We start from the raw sequence: 23372 nt of genomic DNA, 5'->3' as shown, positions 1-23372 counted from the left end.
TCTCTTCGACTTCCAGCCATGGAAGATTGTAGCATCACTGGGGATCAAACTCATTGTTCACGCTGGAAAAGTTTTCCCACCTCAGTAATCCAAACATTTTCGTTTTTTTTGTGCCAAAGAAGCCTGAAATCTACACACCTATTATGCTGAAGCTGTGACAAAGCCTAGCGTTAGGAAAGGTGATCTAGTAACCAGAAGGTTGCAGGTTCAAAACCCAGAACTGGCTGGTCAGGGCACCTAACCCCCGACTGGCCAAAGATGCTCTGCTGCTCCCACATTTAGACAGCAAAATAATAAACTTCCCTTGCATCAATTAAGAACATGACCTTATGAAAGTTCTTCTAATGACAGTTAATTACATATTATAATGAACATTGCACAAAAATATTTTCTCTCTATATTTTGTATGACCAGGTATAACACTTGACAGGCTTGGTCAAGAATGGAGAAAACAACTAAGGATCAATGCTAATTAAAGGCTAAATTTACCACTTACTTTTCATAGCATTGTTTATTGTTACAGTAGAACATTTGGTAACATTTTACTACTGAAGTGTAGCTCTGCTACATAACACTGACATAACTATGACAAACATGTCTGGTCATATGTTGTCATGAGTTCTCATGACTGATTATGTCCAGTGATTTAACATCATCTTAGTATTAACACTAATTATAAGACATCATGAAATGTCATGATGACTAACGAGAGTCCATTAAGCTGTAATGCCATCAGACATTATAGCCCTCTGTCATGATGGTGAGCAGCAGTGGAAGCATGACACTCATATGTTGCTGAATAACATCTGTCAAACAAAATCATCTGTCATGGCCTGTGGAGGGACTACAGAATATATAGGACTACAGAACCCTTGAAGACCCATTGTTTTGAAGCTTCCATTCCTTCCTCACTTGCTATAAAAATGTCCACACAGTATGTTAATGATTTTTTATGCTCATATAGGCTTGAGAAACACTTTTTAGCAGGTTTATCTCTTTTATACATGCCCTTGAATGTTGTGCAGTGTTCACTGGCACTCCTTTCATGGAGTGACTCAGTTATCACTTTCTGCCTGGTGGGTATTCTCAAGTGGTATCTTTACCGCTGACTCTTTAAAGAAGGTGGGGAAAAAATTCCATTGTCCTACATTTTTCAGCACTTTCCCAGCTCCCACACACCTGACACAGCTCTTCGGCTATTTCATCCTTAGAAGCCAACTTCATTTTACTTAAGCATTTATATATAATTGCCTATTTAATTACAGAGTTATGCAATTCAAATCTTAACAAAATACCTCCTCTGCAACTTACTATGGAGAGGATTCATGCCAAGACTGAAAACAAATCACATGTTGGAGAAACATGTAATGCAGTGCACACCTGGCATTACATTGACAGTGACACGCAGAATCCGTGACAAAATGACAAAACCTCTATTACATTGTTTTCAGGTCATGTTACCTCTTTACTGAAAAACAATTTTAAAAACAAATACTGCATTTTTCCCTGTGACCCTAAAGGATAAGCGGTTTAGAAAGTGTGTGTGTGTGTGTGTGTGTGTGTGTGTGTGTGTACTGAATTACTGCCAGCTTTGAATACAATCCTCCTTAAATTATAATGAAGGCACAGCTATATTGCTTTACAAAGTATGGTAATTCATCCATCCATCCATTTTCTAAGCCACTTCTCCCTCAGGGTCACAGGGGGGTGCTGGAGCTTACAGTAATTCAAACAATATTAAATAAATTTCATTACATTTCAATAAGGCAAAACTGTTTACAGTACTGCACGGTGGAAAGCAATATGGCAGTGCCTTCAGTACATTAGAAGGTGGATTATGTAAAATTCTGAAGTCAAGAGCTGTTTATTATTATTATTTCACAATATGACTTGCATACATTGGAATAAAATATAATTCTTTACAAATTCAGCATTTTATGTTTTAAATGCAAAACGTAAAGTGTTGCTTTTCAGTAGAGGTTAAGTGTGAAAATGAAATAGCAGTTTTGTTTTTTGTTTTTCATTTTAGCACATATTCTTCACCTTACTATGGAAAAGTAAATGTTGTGTGTATTGCATTTCAAGTTTTTCCACTGTAGTGACTGCTTTTCATTTATTCCTCTCCATAACTTACAAGCACAAATGTAGTATTCGCTTAAAGTTTAGAATCCACACTTTGGAATTCTAATGATTTTTCACAAGTGAAAAGTACATGTGAATTCTAAGGCTCAACACACCTTTCTTCATTTTGACTGTGTGTGTTAAGCTATGCAGAGGTTGAGGGATTAAGTATCACTGGTCAGGAGTTGGGCTAGACCAATATTCTGTGGCCAATACTGTATTTAAAAGGCTAACAATTCTAATAACTGATAATCTCAACCAACTTCATTTTAAACTATGTTTCAGATTTGAATGTTAAATAGCTTTAGTTAATCAGAGCTTTCCTAACTGATACAATTGTCAGTTCTTATTTACTAAAAAAAAACACAGCAGAAACTCCCTCCTGCAGAGTTCTCCCTCTAACTCATGAAGACTTATGTGAACAGCTGCTGAGTTGAATCAGCTGTTTGATGATGTAGAATACTAAACTCTCTCCAGTACTGCAGTCTCACACTCTTGGTCTAGACCTATCAAACAGAACATACAGATCCACAGAGGAGAGAATGAGTCACACACAGCTTGCTGGTTATTGCAAGGCCCTGCATTTAGTTACAAGAGCTGGTAGGACAACAATCTTCATTGCTTCAGTACAGGACTGGTGAGAAGAGCCTGTTTATCAGGGACCAGCAGCTCTATTAGAAGTGCTTCATCTTCAGCCTCTGAACAGAAATAGTCTGGAACATGGCCGCCAGGCTTTTGGGTTACAGGCTGAGGCAACAATAGAGAGAGTCAAGGGTGAAGAAAAAAAAAACACAAATACAACAACAATGCCTGCCAGGAAATATAAAATGCCTCATCAACATCCTTTTCACGCTGCAGGATACTTACAGGCCAATTTCACTTTCAAGTTTAATGTCTTTTCCAACAGACAAAAGTGTGCTCACAAGAGGAAATTAAAAAAGTAAAAAATAAAAATGTCTATACGCACAATCTTTTTTTTTTTTACAAACTGAGATCTGCATTGATCTCCATTTATTCTTCTGTCCAAGTGGAACAGCCTTAGCTTCTCATTTGCCTGGAGCCTCTGACTTGGCAGCTCTTCTGCCCATTCTGATGCACACTGGCCTCTTCCAGTTCATTCTTCCACCAAGAAGTTTATGAGGGCAGTCCTGGGAGAGAGGATGGCTTTCTTTATGACGCGATCAGTGAGAAGATGCATGCCCAGTGGACTGCCCATGACCAGCTCGCGCACCTTCTCAGCATCCTGAGCCACCTGTCTAGGCACAGTGACACTCCCGCATACCTTATTGTTAATCTGAGGGAAGAAAAAAAATAAACTTTTGAGATGAAAGTAGAAACAGAGAGTTAAGTAATTTCAAACAAACCTGGTTTTTGACACTGTTGGACTGTTATCTACAAAAACGTAAGAAAAGTATGGACAAAATTCATGTATTATGATACTGCTTTTTGGTTAGGTGTGAATGGACTTCATTAACCTGGTTTGTAACTAACCGAGGGAGTCCAAGCAAGCGTTACCAGAGATGTCAGTAAGTCAGTAAGTAAGCAAGTCAGTAGTCAAGTAAGCAAATTAGTCAGTTAGTCAGTCACTCATTTAGCCTCCAAGTTGCTCAGTAAGACAATAAGTCAGTCAGTCAGTCAGTCAGTCACTAAGTCAGTCAGTCAGAAAGGAAGTAAGCAAGTTAGCTGGTAAGTCAGTCAGCAAATCAGTCAGTCGTAATAAAAAAGTCAGTTAGTAGGCAAGTTGGTCAGTGAGCACGTCAGTCAGGCAGTGAGTAAGTAAACAAGTTGTTTGGTGAGTCAGTCAATTCATTATGAAGTCAGTCAGCAAATCAGTCTGTTGCCAAGTCACTTAAAAATAACTGAGTCAATGTGAGTCAATAAGTGAGTCAGTAAATCTGTCAGTAATTTAGTCAGTAAGCAAATGAGAAAGTCAGTCAGTCAGCAAGTCAATCACTCAGTCAGCAAGTGAGTAAGTAAATCATCCACTAATTTATTCAGTCAGCAGGTCAGTCAGTCAGCATGGTAGTCAGTAAATCCCTCACTAATTCACTAGGTCAAAAAGTTAGTCGGTCAGCAAGTGCGTCAGTCAGTGACTTAGTTAAGCCAGTTACTCACTCACTAATTCACGCAGTCATTAATTAACGCAGCCAGTCAGCAATTCAGTCAGTCAGTCAGTCAGTCAGTCAGACACTCTGTAAGTCAGTAACTCACACAGTCAATAAGTCAGTCAGTCACTTATTCAGGCCTGTTTAACATGCTGCAGATTCTCCACCAACGGCTCAAAGCATTTTGGCTACATTCAGGATAAAGAGGAGAAATATTTCAACAATGTCAACTTCCTTTGACAATTTACAGAAACATGGCTGCTCAAAAAAAAACCCTAAAAAGATAACATGACCAAAACCCACAGAGCTCAAAACACTCACACTACATTCTGAATATATCCTGCTATATCTATACTTGGCATACAACTAAGTAGCTAATTTCACTTCCACCTCTGGATCAGCTCACCACCAGTCTTTAAAATAGAAACATTCTCAGTCGGGTCCCGTACATTTGAAGAAGGAAGGGTAAACAATCAGGCTCTGTTCTTCACAGGGTGGCCACTGCATCTGCCAAGATCATTCATGTGTGAGCAGGGCTGTGTGTGACCACTTCAGTTTCGATCAAGTCTGCTGCTGTGCACTTGTGTATGTAAAATTCAGCCGCGGAAGCCGCCCTGCTCTGTGGGAGAAACTCAACCCTGTCATTACAGGTCCCAAACTTCTTCAACCTCTGCCACTAGGCAGGGGACTCCCAAAATACAGTGACATACACACCCATGAGCCCACGATGCCAGCTCACCTCACCCAGCAGGTGCCAACATGGCAGAGCATAGTGATGGAGGACACTTTGATAGGAACAACATAACAGTAAATGTGCTGGGAAAACTAGAGCCAGATTCCTGGATAGACATCCTTCACTGTTTGCTTTATATTAATCAGTGACTGAGAGAGGTTCGATCCACTTAACGTAATGGGGAAGAGATCAAAGGCAGATGCTGTCTGTCACTGCAGAGACAGCTCCATGGAGTTTAAAAGAACACAGAATTGGCTACAGTTTTGACTGCTTGATGCTTCCATTTGGATTCTGACTGAAAACGTGAGAGAGGATGTGTGTGTGTGTGTGTGTGTGTGTGTGAGGCAGAGTGTATGAGAGAGAGAGAGAGAGAGAGAGAGAGAGAGTGAGTATGTGTGAGTTTCACTGGGTGGAGTGCCCTGATGTGGGTGCTACACTCCAGCTTAATTTATCATGTGGGTGGTCTTTTTTTATAGGCATAACCTTTCATTTGAAGTGGACTCTCTCCTCCCAAAAATGACACATATTCTACATTTTTAGTGAATGTTATTTTCTCCTTGGGGTCCACTTACAACATTTGTATGATTTTTGTGTCAAACATAATCATAATTCATTTGAACATGATCATTCTTCAGTTACATGTATATGTAAGTGAAAAAAAATCAAATTTTCGACCAGTCATTTAATAAAACAAACATCAGGACTGTAGCTGAAAGTCCAAAATGTGTTTTGAACTCTGACTTTGAATCAGATCAGTAGGATGATCCATAGAGTGTATGAGGACAGCATATTCTCCAATTGGATGACGGGATGGAGTTACGACTGCTTTCTGGCGAGCCAAATCAAATGACTTCATGGGACAACTCTGGCTAGCCCTGTCTTAAGCCAAAGTTACACTACATGAATTTTATCCCGATTTTAGCCCTGATTCTCAGTCTGGCTAAGTCTGCTTTGGTTAGCACTAGTCTGCATTTTGGGGCATTCTGAGTCAATAGTTGAGAGGGAAAATAAATTAGTGTGTGAGGGGTGAAGACTCAGATTTTTGGCCTCCCAATCGTGTTTAAGACCAGTCAGAGGATCTCAAACATCTGAGCGTAATCTTGGAGTGTTTACTGGTCAGCGACTCAGTCCAAATGGACTTTGCCAAAAGCCAATGAAAACAGTGCGCGAAGGAAAAAAATACAGCGAGTAAAGACGTATCACATGAGTAGCAAAGCTTTTTAATGAACGGAGTCTAAAACTCTAAAAACTACCAGACTTTACATCCATGGCCCTCACTTAAATAAGTTATTGCTTCTTCGTTGTGTCAGCATGAACAGTAATAGCAGCACGCTGCTCCACGTCTGTTTATTTTGATCTCCTGGTAACTGGAGAACGTGTGAGTTTGTGTGAGTCGCTGAACTGAACAACTAAAAAGTTGAGTAGTGTGTGATCCCCAATAGGTCATTCACCCAAAACAATCTGCAGGAACCAGTTGGACAGTGTGAGATACCCAGTCTTTTTAAAGTCTGCCAGGACTTTAAAAGTCATTTAGTACAACCAAGGCTTTAGAATTAAACAGGCTGTTTTCGTTACTGTGTCTTTAGGAGGCAGGTAAATAAAACTGTCCGTCTGCCCTAATGAAACAACTGTCCTCTTTTCTGACTGGTTCCAAACAATTCACCTCAGCCGATTTAGATGTATGTAAGGGACATGAAACTGTTGTAGGTTGAATGGGTAGCACATGTGTCATCATAATCATGACAAATATAAAATGAGCCGTTTTCCAGCTGTGGACTAGGATGGTACTTTCTAAGCATAAAAAAAAAATAATCAAAAAAAGTTGGGTCCCCAACAATATGGGCCCTTTAAAAGCCAAGTTAGTGACTGCTCTTAAATCAAGTCAATGGGAAGAGGGTCATGTGTAAGCTTATCTCTTATTTCTTTCAGAGTCTAGGAGAAACTTTGATCTTTGTGCAGCTGACTCACTGACCAAGCCCACACAACTGGATTTCACTGCCCGGGCAAGCAACCAGGCTACACATACTCCCAAATATAGACCCACACACACACACACGCATACACACACACACACACACACACACACCAATATGTCTGCAAGATTCAAACTGAGTCTTGTGTGGAGGAATTCACTCATCCATCTCCCAGGACTCTCAAAACAGTCTCTAATTGCTGTTCACCCATCACAGTGAACCAAAGGCCAAGCCCTTCACCCACCCACACACACATACACAGATTAATTACAGACATGCTATAAGAAGCCACAGTCTCGTTATGAGGAGACACATTCACTTCCTGCATGCCAGCAGCCTCTGTGGAGAGTCACCCACTCTTCAGTTACCGAGTGAACATGGAACATTCAGTGGCTCAGCGGTGAGGAAGCAGAGCACTGCTGATAGCTGATCATTTGTACTGAGCAGCCTGGGGAACTTGCCTGTCATGTCTCCTTAGGGCACATGGATTACAGGACATGGCTGAGAGGATCGCATCTATAAAACAACCTGTGTCACTGTAACAGGGCAGAAATTGTCTATGTAGGGAACTTGGGGGAACAAGCCCCCAAAGCAAGATGTGCCCCCTATTGTATTTTCTCTCTTGGTTAACTGATGGAGCAAAATCTAATCTTGACACACTTACTAAGTGGCTGTGCTCAAACTAATTATGATACTTCATCTGGGTCACTGCATTCCAGGGATTTAGCTATTGAGTTTTGTCGTTAGATAATAGTGATTTATCCATTTATTATAAGTTGTACAAGTAAAGTTGTAAAAAAATATATATATATGCGGATGGGGTTGTAGAGAAAGAGAGAGAGATAGATATTTGGGCGTGAGAGGATTTTTTTCTCTTGAGGTGAAAATGTAAAGTTAGACATTTGTGGTGAGAAGTTCCTCCAGAACAGAGGCAAAAAGGCTCCCTTTACAATACTGCTCCAAAAATAAGATTTTTACTAATAATGATATCATAATGATACCATTAATTAATTTATGCAATATCATTATGCAGTTAAAGTAATAACAATAACTAATGAATGATCAAAACATTGACATTCTGAATGTTTCTCCTTTACTGTCACTGTATTTTGTCATTGTTTACTGAAATAAAGTGGAATCGTGGAGACAAACCGAGATTTAAATTTAATTACATTTAGTACTTTAATTACATCACAATTTTGGAAAGACTAGAAATGATTAGATATATGCACAGGTTTCTTTAAAATGTAAATAACAAATTAGTGGAAAATTCATAAGGAGGGCTTCCTACTTTAGGTAGGAAGATTTAATATCTTCTTTTATTGTGCTATAAAAATACACGTGATTTAGCTTTACAGTTAGAGGTGACTTACCCATTTTGCCCTAAATATTGATATTTGTGTGATGTGAAGAATAAATAGCTGTGTGTGTGTGTGTGTGTGTGTGTGTCTCACCCGTACAGAAACCTCCAATGTGTCTGGGGTCTGAAGATACTCTGGGTCCACAGTGGGCCATGGCTGCTGCATCACATCTCCATTCCCCAAGAGAGAAGAACAGAGAGGACTCTTAACCTGAGACAGCCCTGCAAGAGAGACACAGAGTGTGTGTGTGTGTGTGTGTGAGAGAAAGAGAAATATATATTTCAGTATCTCAGTGTATCCAGACACCTCTTCTAATAAGTAATTTGAGTACACATGGCTTAAATAATTTCCTCAAAAATGTATTGCCAATAAAATTGGACACTCAGGAGCAGCCGCACATGAGCCTAACATTACCATTCCTAATGGCAAGTGTAGATAGAGGGGTATAAAGTCTCCCAGCATCCAGGCTGTGGAGCAGTGGAACGGTGTTCTCTGGAATGATGGAGTGGAGTTTGTGATTCAGAACTCACCATCCAACATCAGTACCTGACCTCATTAATGCTCTTGTGGTGAACGCAATCAAATCTTCACAGCAATGTTTCAACATCGAGTGTACAGCCTTCCCAGAAAACTAGAGGCTAGAAACAGATGGTCTGTAACTATAGAACAACAAAGTGCACCTTTATGGTAAATGGAGCTGATAAAATGGACAATGATTGTAGACGCAAGGAGGTGTGGCTGATCCATGTGTATATATTGCCACTGTGAGAAAAGATAGTGGGAAAGAGAGAGAGACAGAGAAAGGAGGTGGGGGGGGGGGTCCTTTGGCATGCTCCTCTCTCCTGGGACTTTATTTTAAAATTAGCAGTCTCTGCATGACCCACACTTGCCTCCAGGAAGGATGTGTGTTTCCTCTGGCCTTTGTGTTCGTGTTTGTGTATGTGGCTGCATGTTGGGGGGAAAGACAGAGCTGGAATGTCATAGAGGTCTTGCTCACACTATGTCCCTTGTGTTTTGTGATTTTTGCAACGCAACCCTATAACATGCGCAAATACACACAGCTCCCACGCGTTTCCTGTTTCGTCTCATTACAATCCCTCATTGTGGTCATGTGGTTATCAGCTGGAGGACGAGGATGTGCCCATTCTTCATCTCTCCCGCTAGGTGCTCAGGTCTTCTGTCCACACAGCAGGTTTGAATGGTGGGTGCGTTTGACAATAGCTGGATGTGATTGAGTTCTGGACAGTGGCTTCCTCTGTTTCTTCCAGAGTTTTCCACAACTTTTAACTCTTGACCGACACATTTTCACTTTTAAATGGAGCAAGCTGCCTCAGTGCCAAACGGATGCTTCATGTTTCTTTTTATATTTAATTGTGCTGATTAGCTGAATGCTTTAGTTGAGTCCACCACTACAGTGTGAGAATCGAAGGGTTTGATACATGTGAAGATGTGGGAGATCAAAAAGAATGTATGCGAATGCATATACGGTGCAGCTCCTTGGCACGCTTTGTATATAAGAACTTATATATATAAAAAAATGTATTTGCGGTTAATTAACAATCACATTGAAATTGACCAGAAAAAAAAATCCAAACTTTATTTGAAATCACTTTGGTTTAAGAATAAAAAAAAACATAACTATGTATGAAACATTTTCAAACATATCTATGTACATTCTGGTTCACTGTCCTGCTGAATGATCCAATCACAACGCAGTACAAGTTTTTTGGCATAGGCAGCCAGATTTTCATTGAAACATCACTTCATGGAGGCCATGTATCCTGACAAGGTTTTCAGGGGCTCTGGAGGAAAAATATGCTAAATGGGATTATTTTTTATATTATCCTCCTTCTTTTGCCACCACTTATTTTTGTCTAATCAGACCATAAAATCAGGTTCTGGTAGAGTCTAGTGAATTCCAGGCCTTTACGCTTGTGTCCACTAAAGCTCTTGTGCTTTTCTTCTTAACTATTGCCTCTGGTTGTCTACGCACCTGCCCACAGCTCTGAGGCCAGGTGAGGGGCCATGGGAGCAGTCATCACACAGAGGGATGCCAGCGCCTGCTCAAATTCCACACTGTGCAGAACCACACGGGGAGATGCTTGCTGTGGAAAAAGACAGAAATAGATCATTAACAGTAAACTGTAGTAGCAGTAATTGTTCTACTGGATCAGGTGATCAGTTAATGAATTAGGTAATGCATTATGAAAAAAACAAAAACGCTGGCCCAGGTAAATATAAAAGAATTTTGCAATTAGAGACAAAACATGTTTGACCTAAAAGTTCTAAAACAAGCAGAGACATGTTTTTTTTTTTCTTGATGCTCTTCATCTTAAGAATGACTAATGTTACAAATACAGGCATTTTAGAGCTGAAAATTAAAGTAACAGTTCATCACAAAATTGCATTTACACAAGGATGCCCTTACCCCGGGAGTAGTCAATCGTTCATCCAAATTTGGTGTTAGAGCTGTGAGGCTAACATTGCTAACAAAAACTAGACGTCAATAATCACCTAAATCATTTCTGTAAATACACTGCAAAAACTTCACCCACTCAAGCCACATCTAGGTCTTCCTTAAAGGGGAGTTTCAGATTTTTTTTATAACTTCCGCATGAATAAATGGTGAATCAAAGTCATTTAAAGTCATGAAAAACCCCATTCTAGAAAAACTTGAGTGAGAATTGGTGAGTGAGCAGACGTCCACCTATAAAAGCTCCCTCACAGAAAGTTGTTATTTGAAAAGGTTATGAATATATTGGCTGAGTTTAAGACATTTTTTCTGAATGTTTTGAGATTTTTTTTTTTGGCCTAAAACATTTTTAAAATCCATTTATGGTAGGAGGGTTTATGCAGGACAATGCACAGCAAAATAGTCTCTAAAGAGAACTTTTTAAACAATATATATTTTTATTATAATAAACTCAGTCAGAGTTTGTTTACATCTTAATTATTGAATAATGCTGAGTTTTTTTTTTTTTGGACAAATCAGTGGAATTCCCCTGTAAGGCCACAAAGCCATGTTGTTGTGGTTCAGGACACAGCGAGACCTACTGTGAACTATAAAAATGAACAAAAACTTTAAAGTGTAGCAAAACACTGCAGTCAGGCATTTTAGACAACAGGTGTTATACCGAATTCCAACATTCCTTTCATGCACATCACACAGGCATAGGGGAGCTGTGAAATTTTCATCAAACCATTCATTCAGCTCCCCCCCAAAAAAAGCCATAACCTGAGGAACAACCAGACATTTAATCACATTTCTTACAATTTAACATTTGCAACAGTGTACTCCCAATAAACAAACAAAACAGCATTGACACCTGTTTTTTTAAGAGTCTCTATTATGGGTTTAACAATGGTTGAGAACTATTTAAGATGAGTGAGTGTGTGTTCACGGCAGACTCACTGAGAGCGTATTGGTCAGTCCCATCAATCGTGAGATCGCTGCATTCAATAGGAAGTCTTCTGTAAAGTGAGTGGTGACCTAACAATCAAATACTGCATATTAGTATCAGTCAACACAGTTCATGTTACTTGCTACCTGTGGTGTTGTTCTTCCAACCCAATTTGGTTGGGAAGATCAGTTATTCTTCCTTCACAACAAGAGTTAAAATGCAAGTATATGTACAGAGATGAGCCAAAACATTACAACCAGGAATTAAGGTTGATTATCTCATAACAACGGTGCATGGCAAGGTCGTGATATATCACACAGCAAGTGAACAGGCAGTTCTCGTAGTCGATATGTGTGTGAGAGAAATGGGCAGGTGTGAAGACCTAAACAACTTTGACAAGGGCGAAATCATTATGGCCAGATAAAAGAGTTTGAGCATCTCCAAAAAGCCAACACTTGCGGAGTGCTGCTGGGTATTCGAGACCCAAGGCTCATCAATGTGTGAGGCCAGTGAAAGCTATCCCAGTATCTCCAAACCAACAAAAGGGACACTGAAGCACAAGTCACAGACATTTTTAACAATGGTCATGAGAGGAATGTTTCCTCACTCCCTGCTGCATGAGTCTGCGTAGCCAGACACCTGTCAGAGTGCCCATCCTAACCCCTGTCCATCGTGGAAAGTACTACAATGGGCATGTGAGTGTTGGAATTGGATCTGGGAGCTAGGAAAGAATGTCTTTCTAGTCGGATGGGTAACGTTTTCCCTTACGACATATGACTGACTGGATACATTTGTAACTTAGCTGAGGAAAGTGAGGGTACCAGGATGTACTGTCAGAAGAAGACAAGCTGGTGGAAGCAATGCAACACTCTAGGCAATGTTTTGCTGGGTCCGGGACATTCATGTAGATGTCAATTTGACACATACCACCTACTTGAACATCATTGAAGACCAAGTACATCCTTTTATAGTAATGGTGTTCCCGGATGGCAGTGGACTCTATAGCATAATGCATCCTGCCATACTGCACACATTGTTAGCGAAGAACAAGGTGTAGCCCTGGCCTCCAAAATACCCATCTTAGTCTGATCAAGCATTTGAGGGACATACTGGAACAACAGGTCCCAGCTGCAGTGGCTCCACCTCACAACTTCTTGGTGCCAGATGTGCCAGATACCACAGAGCACCTTCAGAGGTCTTGTACAGCCCATGGCTCAGTAGGTTGATGCTATTTTGGCAACATGTGTAGGACCAACAGCATATTAGGCAAGTGGGCACAATGTTTTGACTCATCTGTGTATGTACAAAATATCGTTTATACAAAGTATGAAGTTAAAAGGGACATTCTGTCAATAACACAGTAAGATATTCTTATAAAAATGGATGCAAATTTGAACATATGGAGCACATATGCTGTTAGGTGGGGAGCATAGCACACATAATTCCACTGTCCCCTACTGATGCACCCCTGCTAGAGATATTTCTACTATTTTTGCTAATGACAGGGCACAGAGCATGTGAACATTCCTCCTGTAATCCAGTGGGAAACAAAAGGGGTCATGATGTTTTCCTTTTTTTGGACACTGGTATTTTGTTCTAAGTTCTGAGAGTAGTAGGGCATCTGCCACTGCATTAGTCTAAAATTAGCGTTTGGGGTGGGGATGCTGGTTCTACATCAGCTAAACAGGGCAGCAGGTGCCCACACTGGCCTTTCAGCAGAAAGGACATGGTAAGAAACATTTCCAGGCGGACGATCAAAGGGACACTGTGGCTTATTGGGTCTGGGCCTGATCTACCACAGGCCAATTCTCTTAACCAGCTTGAGCCCCTGGAGGAATCGATCTCGGCCTTGGCTACCAGATGCAGGAGAATGCTATTTATAATGCGCTGAAGCATCGGCTGTTCCATTTAGCATCACTTCTCCACACCCTCTCTGTTGTTCCCAGTGGCACTAGGATCGATCAGGTTACCTACTGCTTTTAGACTTGGGCTGGGCGATCATTACTGTGACTGCACTGGATAATCACTGAATGTTTTAAAGAAAAAGTAGCATTACTGGGTCAGGAGAGAAAAAATGGATGTGCTGCTGTGAGTTAAAGACTGAAATACTATGTTTTTCGGACCACATCGTACCTACTTACGTATTAACATCACATACACAAGCTCAGCCAGAAGATCAGGCTCAATGTTTTGGCTTAAAATGCAAAATCAACATTATACTAATGAAGATATCAAAAGTAATTCACTTACATCCTTGGTAGACACTTCCTTCACCGAGTATTGAGGTCTATACTCTTTTAATGCACTTGCAATCATCAGTTTTATCCACTAAGGGAAGGGGTCCAAAACATAACTGACACTATGAAACAAAATTCTATGTTACTACAGGTGGTCAGTTACACTGGAGAGGTCTTCCAATCCCTAAGGCCCAATCCCATTTCACCCCTTGCCCCTACCACTTGGCTGTTAGCCCTCTGTTTTGTGCGTTGTTATCTAGGGTTAGGGTTCCCCAATTTTTGTTGGGATAGAGGGGTAGGGCGAAATGTTAGGTCTCCAAATTGAGCTTTCTCAGAGGCTCAGTTCAAACGGAGTGTTATAAAGAAAAAAAAAAAAAAAAGAAAAATCGGCAAGACCAAAGAAACCCACAAATGTAAGTATTTTCTCTGTTAAAAAATGACAATGACCATTGTATTATCTTTTATTATATTATTGTATAATGTCTTTTCAATGTATTATGGTAGTTTTCTTCGTAACAAGCATAAACAAAATCGCTAAAAGTATGCTAATGTCTCAGTAGCTAGCTAGCTAACTTTCCCGTTCCACCTTAAATAGTTCAGCAGTGTTGACGCCTGACGCGCCAGAATGTATTCCATTTAAAGTCGAACGAGAAAATTCTACCAAGAATAGCTGAGTTCAGCTTCGTATCACCCAATAATTAGCAGTGGGTTATAATAAATGATTGTCTTAAACCTCCTCTTTGAAACTAAAGCCCAGAGGTGAGGCTGCTAAACTTCTCTCTTAGCACTGAAGTTTGGCCGATTCGCCTACAGAGCACCGCTAGTAGCCTGATAATGAAGCGGTTTTATTTATTTATTTATTTGTTTATTTACTGAGGGTTGTTCCATTTCGTAGGGCAAGATTTCAACCACTACCCTTTGCAACTACGTTCCAAGGGGTTAGGGTGACACTCGAAAACAAGGGGTAGGGGTAAAAAGAAGAAACGGAATTGGGTCTAAATCTTAGTGTCAGAGTCGGATTCTGACACTTAACAAAACTGTGACCCTTATGACTGCAAGGCTCAGTCCAAGACTATACAATCTAGGGCTGACTTGGCACCTGCTATTGGACATCCTCTATAGACCATTTTAATGTTTATCAAACTGTATATCATCAGCTGTCACTGGCTAATTGTCTGTACATGCAAACAAAATTCAAGAAATAATCAACAAGCAAAAAAAACTTTGATACATCAGCAAACAAAACACAGTGCGTAAGGAGGAAGAGCATGTAGTTAAAGGTCAGAACAGACAAATAATGCAACCAAAAGGTTCAGACTTAAAGCTCCTTTATGAAGTCTAAACAAAGACATTCAGAATCTCATCCTACAGTGGCGACCCCAGCTGGTAAAGGAGAGCAAATGAACAGTAATTTGCAGGTGTGGTATCTCACCAGTGTGATGGCATGATTCTTGTTCTCCCAGATCCTCCTGGCCTCAGAGCGCTCTTTTTTGTTCAGGATGGAGGGGTTGGGGGTCTCTCCGCCTTGACGGGCCTCTCTCAGCTTAGTGACCAGCCCCCACAGACGAGACTGCCAGCGGAGCACGCCGGGGATAGCATCCGCTACACAAAAACATACACACAGTGAGTGAAGCATGTCTCTCTTTAAGGTCTCTTATCTTTACCAGCCTGAATGAACAACATTTAGAATACTTACAAATACTAAATACAAAAAAATTACAGAGAACTGTAGACGTCTACAAAGCCATGTCTAGATATCTGGTTAAACACTGCAAAACTGATATCTTGCCAGGTGAAATGATCTTAAATCTAGTCAATATATCTAACATTTCACATTCTGAGATGGGAGTAAAAATGTTAAGATAATTAACAGACAGTGTGAAAGTCTTAGGCACCCAAGACACATTTTCAAAATCTATTTATTTGTGTAGTTTGTGTTTATTTGCTGAGAAAAGAAGTGTTCATATTTGAATAAACAAAATTTATAGAATATTAATTAATAATGATTATATATATATATATATATATATATATATATATATATATATATTTTTTTTTTTTTTTTTCCTGGAAAGTTCATGTGTTTGTTTAACCATTTTCAAACCTCTCCTCGAGGAAGCCCAGTATTACAGTATTATATGTAGTTAAAAAGCAACTCCTGGTTTGACCAATCAGTGCTTCAGTAAATTGCGCTCATGGTGTAACTGAGGATATTAACAAGTCTCTGTGGTGGCTGTGAAGGTGTCAAGGAAAAATATGGACCCAAGAAATTCTTGTTACTTTTGATTGTTTTTATGTTTATTTGAATTATGATTTTATTCTAATGTATATTGGGATAAACTCACTGCTGAGGTCAATTGTTTAAAAATTGACTTAGATGCCTAAAACCAGAATTGTACATCTAGATTTTTATTAATTAAAATTCTCACTATACTGGCAAATGATTTAATTAATTTTATTAAATATGCATCTGAAAAAGAGAAATATTAGATATTCAGACTATATTAAAGATGGTTTCACTTGCTAAGATAGGATTATTTACAGTGAATATGGTAATTCAAGATTAAAAATTCTAAATGCATGTGAACTAATCTATTATCCAGTACACAAAAGTAAGAGTTTTAACTATAAACACTATACCCTTTTCTATTTACTCTTCTCTATTTGGCCGTAATGTCATTTGTGTTGTTTTATATATATCAAAGTCAGTCACAATTAATTTTCACATCACCATTTTTAACCTCTGTTTATCCCTTGAAATTAAATAGCCTGTTTTTTGGGCTGTTTTTTTGTTTGGTGCCTTTGAGACTGATGTATGTAAATGTTTTGATGGGCCATCTTGTTCAAAAAAATAGTCTGGGCCAAAACACTTTATATAACTTCAGTGTGAATGATCACAGCTAATCAACTGTAGGCTAAATTGGTTGACATGTAGAAATACAATAGTTTTCATGATATGAGAAAAACAATGGATTATTTTTCAAATATAGATTATACAGACTGTTGACTGAATGGTACATTTTAAAACTTTAACAACGATTACTTCTTACATCAAACATATTTCCAAAAAAAAGAAAACTCAGTTTTCCATTATTGGACCCTTCACATTTAAGAAGACTTGGTTTGTAACTAATCCAGATGGAGTCGATCTTTCTAGCTAAAGCTAGACTCCACCTGTCCAGCCCTCCACCTCCCCCTGTCCCTAAGCCTGAGGCTATTAGGAGCTACAGGTGACATACTCTTTACATCCCACAAGATATCCTGCTCAGGTGGAGCTGCATAGAGGATGTAGAGGCGCACGGTGTCGATGCCGTACTGCTGCACCACCTCCTGAGGGTCCAGCCCATTGTGTTTAGATTTGCTCATCTTCTCCCAAGTCACCTGCAGCTGCTTTCCACTGCCCTTCTGCATAGGCTCTGCACCTGCAGGGAAGAGGGATTATACAGAACAGAAGACCACCTTTTAAAATGACACTGAAAATCGTAAAATATTTGAGGACATCTGGTTTTTCAAGATTTTGTAAATGTGCATAATCTGTCAGCTTGCAAACTTTAATAGAATTTTAGATCTTAGCAAACACAGTAATATATCTTATTTCTGTACCATATCATCAAAACTGAAAAGCAATATCAGCGCATGTCAAAATATCATGTAAAGTATTTTTGTCAGTTCAACCCAAAAAAATGACTTCATGTACTAACAAATAACTTAACTGGTTTTATTCAATTCAAATAAATACTTTTAATAAAGGGCTACAAAGCAAAGCTTTAACTTGATGAAAAGAACTAATACATTCAATCAGCTTTAATCTTTTCAAATCTCCTTCTACCCTGTTCTACTTTTGCAGTATATACCAGTAAACATAAGTTCTTGCCCCGCACTAGTAAGAAAGACAAATGAACCTGAAGCTCAGTATTAGTATTAGTGCGCAGTATTGTGGCGGTGGAGAGATGGAGCCGCTGTGACCACTCCCCACACACAGGTGCGAGCTGCTCCTCTTCCTTGATTTAGAACAGCTGTGCCTAATGAGGAGAGGAGCATGGACACCTTTTAAAAGGAGCCCTCTCTGGTGAGTAGCAGAGAGGAGGCTGGCCTCCAGGCCAAGGCTACGCCAAAGGGAGCGAGAAGCAAAGGGACTCTTGGAAAGCCGACGCTAAGTAAGCCACGGCGGATTAAAGTTTTGGTTTAAATGTGTAAATAAAGCGTGTTTGTTCACTCACGCTGGTGTCTGTGTGTGTGTCTCTGAGCTCTTGTTGGGTTTCCCGGGCAGTGTGCGTCAGCCCCTCCCCCAGCCAAGCCACATTATTTACTTTTAACACATTTTTGGAGATGTATTTGTCCCTTAAAAGTAACAGTGAAAAACAAACTCAAAAAAGGCAAGTAAGGCAAACCTTTGATGAGCAGTGTCATAAAACAGTCCAAATTGGCCTGAACACAGCTGAGGGGGAGAGAGGGGCTCAGGATGTGCAGAAGAGAAGGCTGCTATTCACTGCCATTTCTAATCCTTTCTCTGAAAACCGTGGGCACAGTCCAGGAACCCGATAACTGTGGAAACTATTGCCTCGATCAAACCCGCACACAGATACACAAATTAGTCATCATCTCTGTGCTCACTGACACCGAAGACATTAAAAAAATAGATTCCCTTTGATACCTGTAATACACAAAGTCCAGCCAGAAACCCCCTGTTTACCCGGTTGCTTGGCAACAATTCAGTCATGTAACGTCCACTGCCCACGAGAGAGACAAAGGAAGAGAGAGAGAGAGAGGTGGAAAGCCAGAGATTTGTAAAGCATTTGTCTCGAGTGGTTTCTATGACTAAGCTGACTGCTGCGACTTGCAGTGTGAGCCACAGTCTATTTCAGACCTCAGCAACAAGCGAGGCATAACTGGCTCAGCTGACGGCAGCGGAACTGTACGAGGTCTAATGATCACTGAGCAGCAAAGGAAAATCTCTCAAACAAACACGCACCTGTGAAATCGATATCCTCTTTCTTTAGATATTGGCCACTCTCGGCCACTCTGAACGTCTGGCCCTTAATAAGGCCCTGCACAAGCAGCTTCTTGAAAGGTTCCCTTTGGGAGAAAAGAGAGCGAGTAAATAAACACCCACTGTGACATTCACGATATTATTAATAGTGATATGGATTTATGGATTAGTTTTATGGATTAAAATACATTTTCCACCAGGTTACACATTAGATGAATTCCACCTCAGAGAAAATGACCAACTCACTTGCACTTAAAAAAAAGCGTTACTCAAAAAAGAAATCCATTACAAATGACTAAACCCTTTACTCAAACTGTAATGGGATTACTTTCCTTTTTTCAGGATTTAGTAAATAATCTCATTACTATGTTACGCATACAAAACCCAAGCAAATCCTATTCAGTACCAAATGGAAAATACAAACAAAACCCATTAATCCTGTCTTTTATTCAGTATATGTTAACTTCACATTTTGAAAAAAAAAAAAAAAAAACATTTTTCAAACCAAATTGAATTTTTTTGTTCAATTATCAAATAAACTGTAGCTGTGCTTTAAAATGTACAACAGTCTGTTCTCTGTAGAGGATGTGTTAACTTCTATTCACATAAAAAAAAAAAAATCAAGAAAACGTGATTTGAGCAGAGGTGGCCTACTCTGGTCATACTACTCACTTTATTAATAATTTAAAATAAAACCAGAATAGATACCAGAAATGATTTGTGAACAGCATTCCTAATCGTTATAGATATAATCCTCTACAGCTCTAAAGTTGTGGAGTTAGAGCATCACATTAGACTATTTTTATAAATGAATCTGTTGCTTAAAGTTATATTGTATTAACACCAGTGAATGTAGTACACTGTAATATTTAAATGCTGAATGCGTGTGTGTGTGTGTGTATGTGTGTCTGTGTGTGTGTGCGCGTGTGTGTGTGTATACATAAATACGTACATATATAAATACCGTTGCTGTTGGAAGAAAACCTCATATCTCCATTTTTGTTATTTTTCAGTTTCTGACATCATTTGAAAATGCCTGTTGGCCTTACATTGTGTGTAAATTTCATGATGAATGGACCAAAAGAAAAAAGTCTGGTTCCACTGACTTACACTTAAAGTAAAGTAGGTTCTTTCCTTGTTCTGTAACGTTACATTTTTGAGAGATAAGTGAGATTGACACAAAAAAGGGGTGTCTTAACATCTCTACATGTAAAATGTTATTATATGGGACATTATTACATTTAGCTATGTATGTAATATATGTATACACTAAAGTTTCAGGCACCTGAGAAAAACTCATTTAAAAAGCTATTTGTGCAGTAAACGTTTATTGCATTTACAGAAACAGTAGAACAGTAATAAAAGAATAAATACCTATAGTATTAATACAATAACTACATTAAAACAATAACTAATTAAATGTATGTAAATGTGTTGATATGACCCTCAATGAAGCCAAGTATTATGTGTAGGTCTAATCACTTAATACCTGGTTTGACAATCATTACTTTATTTTGTTAAATGAAGAGTGCTGTTGATGGAATTTAGCTAATCTCTGTGATGAGTGTCTAGAGAAATCTGGATTGGAACCAAACTTTGGTTTTCAAACTAGCTCAAAAGACATCAACTACTAAATTAAACTTAGCCTTTGCTGTATTCATATTTATTTGCATTTATTCTAATGACATACTATGGCAAAATTACCATATGTGTAATAAATACATATGGGACTATATATTAATTCAGAGATTGTACAAATACAAGTGTATATCTGTATGTGTGTGGGTGTGTGTATGTTTGTGTGTGCACCTGTGTGAGACGAAGCCCTGGTCTTTACAGAAGTGGCTGAGGAATCGTGCGTAGTACAGATGCATGACTGCATGTTCTTTCCCTCCTATATAAACGTCCACCGGCATCCAGTGGTCAGCTAGAGAGCGCTCGAAAGGTCTGCAGGGGACAGAACAGGGTCAGGATGTCTGACTACTAATTGTACAGGGTGGATATGGATGGATAATTCCACTAGGGGGCCTCCTTGTACAGCCATCCACAGTCAGAGAACTCAGACAGAGGGTAAATACTGGGATAGTGGAGGAGTTTTGAGTGCAAACTGTAGTGTTTTCAGAGATCTCACCTTCTGATTAGATGACCTGATAATATATTTATATTAGATTATATCACACTGATGGCAGTACCTATAGCAATACCACACTGACATCTTTACAGACAGACATTAGGGCTTTCACTATTGACTTTATTAAAAGCCAAAGTAATGACTATTTTGATGATTCATTGAGTAACCAGCATTTTCTTAAAAGGTCAAGCAATAAAAATAGACTTAACAAGCTGTGCATACCTTTGAAAATATTAAATATTAAATATGCATAACTATGTAAATTAGTCACTGTCAATTAATCAAGAGTGTAATTAAAAAAAAAACAACAACAACTAAAAAATCATTTTAAAATACAGTATTCAAGTGTTCCTAATCAGATTAAATTAAAGAGGTCCAGAAGTTTGGATTAAACACATCTCATGTGGTCTCTACCTTGGATTTAACCAATGAACAGCCACAAATATTGGTACCAAAGACTCCAATCTCAAACTGGTGCTGGAGCAGTGATATCACGCTGATCTGCTTATGTTAATTACTGATATTGTAGCTGTGCTGCTGTTGATGGATTGTCACAGCGGGGTTAACATTTCTTGGCCACAGCAGGTCACAGACTGCAGTTTAGTTGTGTGCTAACTGTTAGCCTCGGGCTCCTTAACAGCGTGGAGCTGTAAACAGCATAATTGCTTTTCCTGTTGCGGGATAATCTGCCCGACTTGGGGACGAAAGCACCGGCGTGGCTGCACAGCAAGGTCAGCGCACGAGGAGAAGCCCCGCTGCTCGCAAATTAATCTCTTTTGTCAAGCTTTCTGTATCACCACCGACACAGCAGGCGATGACCAACAGACTATAATCTCCACAACCAGAGAGAGAGAGAGAGAGAGAGAGAGAGAGAGAGAGAGAGAGAGAGAGAGAGAGAGAGAGAGGATAAAGAAAGCAATAGAGAGGTAGACAGAAAGTAATAGACAGAGAGAAAGCAATTGAGAAAGAAAGAGAATGTGAAGCTAAGAAAGAAAGAGAGGGATACAAAGAAAGGGAAGGTGAGAGATGAAGAGAGAAGATGGCAAAGAAGGAAGACGGAAAGATGAGAGAAGAGATAAAAAAGACAGAAAAAATGAACGACAAAATGGAAAAAGAGAAAGAAGGAGGAAAGAGAAGGAGAGAGAAGGAAAGACAGAGAAGAGAGAGTGAAGACAAAAGGGAAAAAAAATGGATAAACAGAGACAGGGAGAGGGAATAGAGAGTGAGAGACAGAGAGATCGAGAGAGAGAGACTGAGATAAAGAGAGGGAGACAGACTGAGATAAAGAGAGGGAGTGCACATAGTGATTGTTTTACTCCTCTAATTTCCTGAACCCAGACAATGACATTCAAATGATTTTAATATCTGTGCTTTATCCAAACATCTGCAGACAGATGGGCTCTCGGCGTGTCCTGAACGTTCCACTCTCCTTTCTTCCTCTTTCATAACAACACAAAACACCACAGCTATCAGACACAATCCCAACAAATCCACACGCGCCTCACCATGCGGCTCTGAAATCGGGAGAATAAAGGGCGATTTGAGGAGATGTCATGGACTTTTGTGCTCACCTCAGCTGATTGTGTGGGTCAGTGTATCTGAAATAGTACCAGGCAGAATCCACAAAGGTGTCCATGGTGTCCGTCTCTCTCTGAGCAGGACCTTTACATCTGATGAGGCAAAAGTATGAGGTGAGAGAAAGTAAGGATAGAGTATAAGACACACAAATACAGCAAAAAGACTTTTCAATACAGCCAAGAAACATCTTTATGTTTTGCCTTCTCACCTATCCTTCCCTGTGCGAGGGGCAACACACACTGGTGTCCCCTTGCACTGCAGCTCATCATAACTCCAATTAGGTGAATGTTTTTCAATATTTGGTAATATATTATTTGATTAGCCCATTGAGATACTTTGTAGATGCTTACCTTTCATTTAACACACGTTCAACAGATTATAATGAAATTCACCTTAATTTTCCCCATCTCTAAACCTGCTCCTAATTCTAATCTTAATCTCAAACCAAAACCTTGGTCCTAACCTTGGACCTAACTCTTACCCCAACCCAAAATCTAACCCTAACCCTGGCCCTGGCCCCAAATATTATCTTAATCTCAACCCAAATCCTAATCCTAACCCTGACACTAATCCTTATCTTAATCTCAATCCAAAACTTAATCCTAACCTTAATCTTAACCTAAATCCAAAACCTAGCCATCACCTTAACCGTGGACCTAACCCAAACCCTGATCTAAAGCTGTAGATAATCTACAGGAATTAATCCAAATAAAGTTGGACCCATGGTTTCCTCCATAGTTGA

The 23372-nt window shown here is 39.5% G+C and overlaps 1 protein-coding gene across 2 annotated transcripts in view; it reads right to left on the bottom strand.

Annotated features, from left to right (window-relative positions):
- Positions 1-2679: 2679 nt before the first annotated feature.
- lars2 (leucyl-tRNA synthetase 2, mitochondrial) overlaps positions 2680-23372 on the bottom strand; it is a 98572-nt gene continuing 77879 nt past the window's right edge. For both annotated transcript variants that reach the window (XM_017714402.2, XM_017714401.2), the window contains exons 13-21: positions 22624-22722; positions 20731-20868; positions 18904-19007; positions 17171-17353; positions 15364-15533; positions 11706-11783; positions 10287-10398; positions 8387-8514; positions 2680-3415 (exon numbers count right to left, since the gene is read on the bottom strand). In XM_017714402.2, coding sequence (XP_017569891.1) covers positions 3236-3415; positions 8387-8514; positions 10287-10398; positions 11706-11783; positions 15364-15533; positions 17171-17353; positions 18904-19007; positions 20731-20868; positions 22624-22722 — 1192 coding nt within the window. In that variant the 3' untranslated portion in view covers positions 2680-3235. The remainder of the gene's footprint in view (positions 3416-8386; positions 8515-10286; positions 10399-11705; positions 11784-15363; positions 15534-17170; positions 17354-18903; positions 19008-20730; positions 20869-22623; positions 22723-23372) is intronic.

This window comes from Pygocentrus nattereri, chromosome 3, assembly GCF_015220715.1.
Source record: "Pygocentrus nattereri isolate fPygNat1 chromosome 3, fPygNat1.pri, whole genome shotgun sequence".
Classification (NCBI taxonomy): Eukaryota; Metazoa; Chordata; class Actinopteri; order Characiformes; family Serrasalmidae; genus Pygocentrus; species Pygocentrus nattereri.
Note: the sequence above shows the minus strand (reverse complement) of the source record. Positions and strands in the feature narration are given on the sequence as shown.